This window comes from Mus pahari, chromosome 13 (genome assembly GCF_900095145.1).
Source record: "Mus pahari chromosome 13, PAHARI_EIJ_v1.1, whole genome shotgun sequence".
Classification (NCBI taxonomy): domain Eukaryota; kingdom Metazoa; phylum Chordata; class Mammalia; order Rodentia; family Muridae; genus Mus; species Mus pahari.
Genome location: NC_034602.1, coordinates 75,813,279 through 75,823,586, shown reverse-complemented (window position 1 = coordinate 75,823,586; position 10,308 = coordinate 75,813,279). Strand labels below are relative to the sequence as shown.

Below are 10,308 nucleotides of genomic sequence, written 5' to 3'. Positions count from 1 at the left end.
TCCTCCTCCTCCTCCTCCTCCTCCTTCCTCCTTCTTTAGAAGGTAATGTGAACCATCACAAATCTTATCCTTAAATTTTCTGCAGAAACCGAGACCCAACTAAATGGATTGCCACCTTTGGTACAACTATAACACCACCTTTAGTCAAACGAAGTGTTGGGAAGATTATCATCCATGAAGAGTACCACAGAGATACCAATGAAAACGACATTGCTCTAGCTCAACTAACCACCCGCGTTGAGTTTTCAAATGTGGTTCAGAGAGTCTGCCTCCCAGATTCAACTATGAAATTGCCACCGAAAACAAGTGTTTTTGTCACAGGATTTGGGTCCATTGTAGATGATGGTAAGTAGTTTCACCATGTTTTCAAAATACAAAACTATTTCATAAAAGTAATGGTGCAGGGCCTGGGGCTCAGTTTGCAAAGTATTAAACAAAAAGATATGAGTAATGGGTCCAAGCTACCATGTGAAAGCCTAGTATAATGGTTCATAACTGTACTAGATGAAGTCCATGTTCAGCAAGATACCCTAAAACTCAAATACCATCTCAAAATTAGATGAGAGTTATTGAGGAAAACATTGACCATCAACTCCTATTCTCCACATGCATGTACCATAAACATGCACTTGTACCCATATCCATATGTGCACACACACATAAGCTATACACATACCCACAGGCACACACAGATGATGATGATGATGATGATGATGATGATGATGATGATGATGATGATGGTGGTGGTGGTGGTGGTGGTGGCAATGATGATGATGATGGCAAAGTTCTTAGGGGTATAGCCCTTGGTGGAATTGGGAGCTGTTGCTTGAGAAGTATAAGATAGAAAGCCTTGTCTTAGAGTTCACAATTGAAACAATGGCGAGAAAAAATAGAGACTAGGAAAGAAGAAAAGAAGAGAATAAGTTAGAGAATATAATAAAGAACTAGATAAAAACAAACTCTATACTTCCTTGAAGTAAATACTTTTAGTCACCTTATACTTTAAATACCACTCTTGATGATGTCTTTTCTTTATTTTCCCTCTATCTTCTCTCTAGAAATATCTAAATGTATCAAGTCTAAGAACTATATGAATTGAAAATAAAAACTTAAGAATTATAAGTACTAATCTACTACAAACAGAGATTAATTGGATAGTTAACATAAAGCTAATACATTTAGTGTTCAATGAAGAATCTACTAAAGGCATGGGGTGTGGACCTTTAATCTCAGCATTTGGGAGGTAGCAGCAGACAGATTTCTGAGCTTGACGCAGCCTGGTCTATAGATCAAGTTTCAAAATAGCTAGGGCTACACAGAGAACAGTCCTGTCTGGATTCCCAGACCCCTGGAAACAGTCCACTAAAGGAAACAGAATGTATGCCACATGCTGAAACATGTAGCCTAACTTTGCAAGTACAATTCTGATTTGTGAAATTTTCTCACATATCATATACATAAACTCAGGACTGGAAGGATGTTTCTTTATAATTTTCATTTACACTACTCACTCATGTTTATTCCACCATAGCTTGACCCAAACCCTAAACTGTTTCCTGTCTGTACTCAACCATCCAGGACCTTCCACTCCCAATCCCCATCTCTGTTCTGCCATCAGATGGCTGATACAAATCGTTCATCCATTTGACTTTCCATGTTACGAAACTCTTTAAATGATGCAGTACAAATGACAGCAGGGAGAATACTTCTCTGTGTTGTGTCCTGCTTTCTGCTTTATATTATCTGGAAAAAACAGTTGTATTTATTCACAGCTTGGATTATACTAGTATGGTTGGTCTTTCTGAGCATCCAATGAAAACCGCGGAATGTGTTCCTGTGAAAAGTTTCGTATACAGATAATATCTTTATGTAGTTTCATGTGTATATATTATGCAATAATAAATTACAATTATAATCCATGTGTATATAATAGGACCTACACAAAATAAACTCCGGCAGGCCAGGGTGGAAACCATAGGCTCTGATGTGTGCAACAGAAAGGATGTATACGATGGCCTGATAACTCCAGGGATGCTGTGCGCTGGATTCATGGAAGGAAAAATAGATGCATGTAAGGTAAGTTGGAAGTCAAAATCAAACCTTCTAGAGGAAGTTTCCATTAGATAATTCTGAGCTTGGCATGTGCTCATGGGGCAATTGTATTGAGTGGTCAGTGTGCATTAACACAAAGTAAAGCATCGTTAGTGTGTAGCATTTCATTCAATGCAGTAGATATGTGCAACACTATCATTTCCCCATTTTCCATACTAGAAAATGAAAGTCAAAGGTTCACTCTTTTGGTCCACACAGTTACTTTATACTTCATTACTTTTTCCTTCTTCTTCTTTTTTTTTTTTCCCTTTGTGGAAGGGAGTGGGAGGTTGAGACAGTGTCTCTTAGAGTAGTAGTCCAGGTCAGTCTCTAACTTGCTATGTAGCTGAGGATAACCTTGAACTCTTGATCTTCTTTTCTACACCACCCAAGTGCTGGGGCTATAAGAGTGCACAACCATGCCTGACTTCATTCTTTCTGGAAGAACTGCTCCTCTGAATGATTCCATTTTCTTGGAGCCTCTTTCCCCAGAACTAGAAGGCAGATTTCTTGCTAGGCATTGAGAGTTTTGTTGGTGTATGATGCATGAGGGAACATTTTCACCCTTTGTAGTGAAGTCCAGTATATGTGCATGTGTGTGTGTGTGTGTGTGTGTGTGTGTGTGTGTATGTGTGTGTGGTGTGGTGAGTTTTGAATGCATGTACATGCATGTGCGTGCATGTGTGTGTGCATGCATATATGCATGTGTGGTGTTTAAGAGAGCTTATAAAATAATATATTATAAAATAATATATTTCCTGTGACCTTTCAAACATCATCAAAGTTATTTATCCCTCCCTCCTGTCTCTCCCTCTGTATTATTCTTTCCCACCCTACAATTAGGTATCCCTCCTCATTTCCACATTTCCTCCTTCATAACAGATTCTTCAGAGCTAGATCCCCTACCCTCCATGTTCCTTTTGTATTTTCCTGACTTCTGTGGTCACTCCAGGTTATATCCTCAGATCTAAAGATTCATAGCTAAAATCCACAAATAAGACAAGGCATGTGGCATTTGACTTTCTGAGTCCCAGGTTATTTCACTCAGTTATTTCACTCAGTTATTTCACTCAGTTATTTCACTCAGTTATTTCCCATTGATTGACCTGTAATTCCAAGTCACTCTGGTTCAAGGAAAGCCTCTGTAAATCACCTATTCTCTATGAGTCACCCCACCTTCTCCACTCAAGTTCCTCTTTTCACTGACCTTTAGAAGGAGGTTCATCCTAGCTCTGCGTTTCTTACTTATAGTTAACATTTACCTTACAACTGGTTCTGTTTTAGTGTTGTTGTTAGATGTCTTGGGGGAAAATATTTTCACCCAGTTGCTGCTAGCTAGAACCCTGCTTTGTGGCTTTATGTGATATTTAGAAAGAACATCTATGTCTGTTGTCTCTACTCCTCATGTTCTCCTAGGGCTTTCGACAAGCAGTATTGGGTCTTCTCTGTTATTTTCTCCAAACAGTTCTTCCTATTGACTCACGAGTGACATCAATGCTATATTCTAACAGTCATTTTTGACACAGTTCTTAAAAAAAAAAAAAAGCTTAGAAACAGCATTTAACAATGCTTATTTCTCCTTTTCTTGAGGCACGGTCTTCTCCTGATTCTGAATTACTGCCACCCCATTTTTCTCTGTATACCCCATGGCAAGTTGCTAATTGAACCTGATGGATTTATTTATTTTTACCTTTGTGACAACTTCTCTATTTTCTCCATTGCACCCCCACTTTCTCTTTCTCTCTCCACTCCTCAATAGCCACCTCGTTTTCACTTTAGTACTCCTTTAGTGCATTTGTCAGGTAGATTCAGCAATATTTATACGATGCTGTTCTAGTTTGTTAAATTCATCATTGAAATATTTCAGTTACCACCTTTTGTTCTTAAAAAATACAAAACCAAGCTTTCTAAACAAGGTGCATAGTGTTTCATAGTAACTCCTGGCCCTATTTGCCAGCCACCACCCATGTCACTGACCTCCCCCTGTTATTTTCCTTACTCCTCCAATACCATCTTTTTCATCCTTGCATAGGATAGATTCCTCCATACCTCAAAGCATTTGCAAAAATGTTCCCTCTGTCCAAGGTGCCTTATGCTACTTCTTTCTGACACACAATCAACATCTCTACTTTCTCATAGCGACATAATTATATTTCCCAGAGATGGATAGGAAAAAAAATCCACCCTGAACAATCAAATATTCATATTGCATGTTTCTCTGCCAGATACCATAGTTATTGTTTGTCTCTTTGGGGGGCTTACTTAAATATTAGCCTATTTAATCTATACTTCAAACTCTGTTAGCATAATGAGGCTTTCATTTTTGGATCATCATTATACCCTCAATAACTGTCAGAATGTGTTGGGCATGTAATCAGAACTAAATCCATAGTTGGTAAGAGCTTATGGGAGAGGCTAGAAATAGGGTTTAGTGATTAAAAGTTCCTAGGCTCTTCTAGAAGAACTGAGTTTAGATTCCAGCACCCATCTTAGGCTGCCCACTTAACTTCAGCTCCAGGGAACCCACTGTCTTCTGAACTCTACAGGCACCTGCATATCTCTCTCTCTCTCTCTCTCTCTCTCTCTCTCTCTCTCTCTCTCTCTCTCTCTATCTCTCTCTCCTCTCTCTCTCTCTCTCTCTGTCTCCCTCTCCCTTGTCTCTCTCTCTCCCTTTCCCTCTCGGTTTCCCTCTCCCGTGTCTCCCTCTCCCTTGTCTCCTTTCACCCCTCTCTCTCACATATCATTTTGCAACATGAGTAAATGTAAGAAAAAAAGTTAAAATATTTTACCAAACCTTGCCCATGATTGACAGAACTGGGCCTAAAACTTGGGCATCTCCCTCTTTATATGAAAGAGATAAAGGATCATTTATTTTTTTAAAAGATGAATATATTTATTTTATGTATATGAGTACACTGTAGCTGAACAGATTGATGGAATTTGAACTGAAGTCCTTCGGATGAGCAGCCAGTGCTCTTACCCGCTGAGCCATCACGCTAGCCCTAAAGGAACATTTGTAATTCAGTAAGAACATATAAATTAGAAGTAGACGAGTATGGGCAATGGAGTGTAGTCAGACCAGCTGTCTTCAGAAGCAATCTTTGAAGTTTTCTCTTTACTATGATACATGATAGTCTCATACATAACATTGTATGTGTAAAAACTGTCCACAAATCATAAAATATATATAGAAAATGTCTAACCAAACAAATAAAATAGGATGATAAGCCAGAAATAATATAATCATTCCATATGAATGATGATTGGTCTTTCTACTGAAAAAGAAAATGTACTTTGAGGTTCAACTCAATAGAAAGCTGTACAGTCTATTAACAGACTGTCCATTTAACAATAATTTCTTTTTTTGTGTTTCTGTTTTTCCTTCTTTTGGAGGACAAGGTCTGTGGGAAAGAGATGATTATTATGATATTGATTGGAGTTTTTTCTATTCCAGGGTGATTCTGGTGGACCTTTGGTTTATGACAATCGGGACATCTGGTACATTGTAGGCATAGTAAGTTGGGGACAATCTTGTGCTCTTCCAAATAAGCCTGGAGTCTACACAAGAGTGACTAAGTATCGAGACTGGATAGCCTCCAAGACTGGCCTCTAACGTATACTGTTGCAAGTGATGGCCATAGCCCATGGAGCAGGATACCTGCAGATTGTACAGTATCACTTAGAGAGTTGTGAGTTACAGCCACAGCCCATGGAGCAGGATGCCTGCAGATTGTACATTATGTGCATTACTACTTAGAGTCATTGAGGGTAAATGAGTGCTTCTGCCAGATGTGAAGGACTCTTCAGATGGAGACCAATTCAATATCATGAGGTGACTTTTTGTGCATAAACTTTTACCAAGAAGGAAGAAAACTTAGCAAATGACAGGCAGCACCAGTACCTCACTCATAAAGGTGACTCCTTAATGTGACAAACACAAATAGCTTCCCTCAGGATATAACGAGCTGCCAAGCCGCCATGATCTTACCTCATATAATACGTAGAGCTCCAGGACTCACCTTACAAACGTCAGCTAGCATCTTCCTTAAGGATTCAAGACACAAGCATTTTAGAACTCATGACTGGACATTCATCTGCCACAATGAAGGAGTGTGTAACCTGCAGTAAAACTTGAACTCTTACCTGGGTTTGCAACTGACCAAGCAGAGCTTTATTATCAACCACAGGAACTGTCATTATTTAAATGCATATGTACTTGCCATTACACTATATAATGTCCTCAAGCAGTAGCTTTCAGAAGCATATTGCGTTGTTATAAAGCATTTCTGGCTTACTCCTTAGCAGTATCTTGCCATCCACATATCAATCATATTTAGCCCAGCAAAGAGAAAAATAAAATTATTACACGTATTTTTCCACTACTATAGGAAGAATTAAATGAAGTTGATGAAAGCAGGATTATTTGAAAAATAGTATCATGGCACTCTAAACTTTTGATGGAACATGTTATCCAAATATTTATTTAGAAATATAGACATAAGCAAATGGTAGCTGGTGCTTTCATAAGTTACCAGCTCATTGCCAAGTTATATGTCTATCAAAATTTCAGGTGGGAAGTGCCTTATGGAAAATACTTAGTACAGTGCTTACTATATACTAAGTACTAAGTAATAGTGAGTGTCCCAGCAAAAGGGCTTAACTATAGTTCAAATCCTGGTGGTGGGCATAGTGTTATGTAAGCCCATATTGTCTGAGCAAGGCCAGTGGCTCATGTATTTTGTCACTGCCATATGCAAAGTATATGCTTTTATGCAAATGACCCAATATCTCTCTGTTAGTTAGCTCTTTCATCTGGATGGTGTGAATTAAAATACTACCTCATTGTGGGTTGTTATTTTTTTTTGAGGGTTACATGTATTAATACATGTAAAGTATTTGCAACAGCATCTGCACATAGTAAGTTCCTAGGATGAATAAGCTACTATCAATATTAATGTTCCTTGGACTTTAAAAGGCACATTGTATTTTTAAATGCCCTACTTTTTCCAAAGAGGCAAATAATTTCAAAGTACCTTAAATTACATTGTTGAAAAGCAGATAGAGTATCAGCTTTTCAAAATCACTTTTATGTTTCCTGGATTTAATTTTGATCTGTGTCTACTGTAGGTGACCTGTGTCTACAGGATGATAGCCCCCATGTTTGGAACTAAACTGTAGCCAAGTGTCAGTATTCACCTCCTGCCCTCAGCTGTGAGGTTTGCATGTGGTACTTTGACTTAGTAGACAAAAACTGTGGCATAGCCATCATTGAATGGCTAAAAGTTTTGTTTTGTTTTGAGTTTACATGTAATTGGTTTTATATGTAACATTTGTAACCGAGATTAATATAACCTTTTCAAAGTCTCTGAGGTGCGCTAACTTGCATCTCAATGAGCTACAAGCACACAGAGGTCATGTCTGGTCATTTAAAAACTTAAAGCTGGGCATGGCTGATGCTGGATTTTTCTTTTAATTTAAATAAACTCCTACTTTTGGTAGATATGGGAAAGCAAATCTCTCTACCAAAAAAGACCCTTATTCTTTCCTTTGTAAGTCTCTAACAATGGATACATGCTTGTGTGTAATTTTATTTATATTTCATCAAACTGTGATAACTTTTTTAAGTATTTGTGAAACTCTGTATACTGATTTAAAACTTTCCATGCTTAGATTGAATTAGATGACGATTTAACATGAATAAGAGAAATAAATATAAAAAGTCATATGAATTCTAAAAGAAAAAGTGTATTTTTTATAACAGTGTTTGTATGTTTTCATGTTTGGTATTTGACTTATTGATTGAATGTCATAAAAGTCAAGTACTCTTGTACTCCATGTTTTCCACCTGACGTATGGGTTACTAAGCTGTATAGTATACCTCATGGCATTACTGTGAGGGATTCTTGTAAATAATAAAGTTGAAAAGTTGGAGAACACTTAAAGATCTCAAAAAATGCAGAGTACATTATTGTTAATAGATACTAATGTAGATGATACAGAAAATGCATTTAGATTATGAAGATTGATGCATTTTGCTCTTTACAATGTTGGGGTTTTATTGCTTTGTACATTTGGCAAACATAAAAATGGTCAACAACACACAAGAAAATGGTCTTGCCTCCTCTGTATTGACACTATAGTAATTTTAGTTCTCTTTTAATCAAAAGCCATATAGGCTTAAAAGAATAGAAAAAAAATCGATTAGATGTATAGAAAATGTAATAATCCCTACAAAACAGAATCTTGAAACTTTGCGTTCTGACTAAAAGGCAATTTTTTTTTTTTTTTTGGTGGAGAAAGACTAAGCCAAAACTTTTGGTAGCAATAAATCATGACTCTGACTTCTTCATAATTCACCAACAATAAGAGCAATATAATATATCTATCCTTTCAACTAAATAAACTTTCAAAAAATTTATTTTATTTTATTTTAATTGGATATTTTATTTATTTGCATTTCAAATGCTACCCCCTTTCCTGATTTTGCCTCTGCAATCTCCCATCCCATCCTCCCTTACCCTGCTTCAATGAGTTTGCTCCTCCTCCGCCCACCCACACCCACATCACAACCCTAGTGTTCCTCTATATCAAGCCTTCATAGGACCAAGGGCCACTCCTCCCACTGATGCCAGATAAGGCTCCATTGGCTCCTTCAGTCCTTCCCCTAACTCCTCCATTGGGCTCCCCATGCTCAGTCCGATGTTTGACTGTGAGCATACATGTCAGTATTGGTCAGGATCTAGCAGAGCCTCTCAGAAGACAGCTATACCAGGCTCCTGTCAGCAAGCACTTCTTGGCATCAGCGATAGTGTCTGGGTTTGGTGTCTGCATGTGGGATGGATTCCCAGGTGGGGCAGTCTCTGGATGGCCTTTCTTTCAGTCTCTGCTCCACTCTTTGTCCCTGTATTTCCTTTAGACAGGAGCAATCCTGTCTAAAGGATGAAGGTGGATGGCCCCATCCTTCAACCAGGGGGCCATGCCTAACCTCTGGATATGGTCTTGACAGGTTCTCTCTCCCCTTTGTGGAATATTTCAGCTAATATCATCCCCATGGGGTCCTGGGAGGCTCTCACTTTCCTGGCATCTGGGACTTTCAGATTGCTACCCCTCAGCTCCCCATCCCCCATTGTTACACACCTCTGTCCAATTTCCTGACTTTTTCTACATCTTCTCAATCTCCTCCAATACCCGATTCTTCCCCCCTTTTCCTCCTCCTCCTCCTCCTCATCATCATCTTCCTCCCAAGTCCCTCCCACCCTCTACTTCCCTTGATTATTTTGTTCCCCCTTCTATGTAGGACTGAACTAAATAAACTTCTTATAAATTATTTGATAACAAGAAGAGGTATGCACAATCCTTCAAGCAGTCATGGAAATGAAGATAAACTTTTAACAAATGATTGAAATTGATAGGATCATATCTTGTGGAGCTGTTTGGTGAATACCGTGACATTAAGACTGGGTATCTGTTTATAGTGAGCCATGGTTGGTGGAGAAATAAAGTCCAGCCCAGTCTTAACTCCACTGGTATATTCTGAGTCATGCAAGTGTGACAGCTGAGGACATTGTAGCCTTCAATAGTCATTTTAAATCACGGTTTCTTCTTGCAACAACAAATGTAAGATAAGCTAAATTCATACAGTGTTCCACATTGTGTCTCTATACTATTTACACATACACATGTGTGGTGTGTGTGTATGTTCATGTGTGTGGGTGTGTTTATATGTGTCTTAGTTATCCTTCTATTGTTGTAAAGAGACACAATGGCCAAGGAAACTTATAAAAGAATTTATTGGTGGTTTGTTTAGTGTCAAAGGGTTAGTCCATGACCATTACAGTGGGAAGCATGAAAGCAGGCAGGCAGGCATGGTGCTGGAGCACTGTTTCAGAGCTTACACATTAAGATAAGAATGGAGAGAGAGAGAGAGAGAGAGAGAGAGAGAGAGAGAGAACTGGAATGGGGTTTTTGAAACCTCAATACCACATGATACACATCCTCCAAAGGGCCATATCTCCTAATCCTATACAAATAATTCCACCAACTAGGGGATCAAGAATTCAAATATATGAGCCTGCAGAGGACACTCTTACTCAAACAACCAAAGTTTGATTTTTCAAAATGAAGAAGGAATGGAAAATAAATAGGAGTGTTGAATACCATTTGCTGAAAAGAAGGGGTCAATGGTTATGCAGCCCCCAGGTGAGCACCATTGAAATG

At 38.4% G+C, this 10,308-nt stretch overlaps 1 protein-coding gene across 1 annotated transcript in view; it reads left to right on the top strand.

The window, feature by feature from the left end:
- Positions 1-8,492, top strand: part of LOC110330758 (transmembrane protease serine 11F) — an 81,557-nt gene extending 73,065 nt beyond the window's left edge. The window contains exons 9-11 of the mRNA XM_021211056.1: positions 86-345; positions 1,934-2,076; positions 5,546-8,492. Of these exons, the coding sequence (XP_021066715.1) occupies positions 86-345; positions 1,934-2,076; positions 5,546-5,704 (562 nt within the window). The 3' untranslated portion in view covers positions 5,705-8,492. The remainder of the gene's footprint in view (positions 1-85; positions 346-1,933; positions 2,077-5,545) is intronic.
- The last annotated feature ends 1,816 nt before the right edge of the window (positions 8,493-10,308 follow it).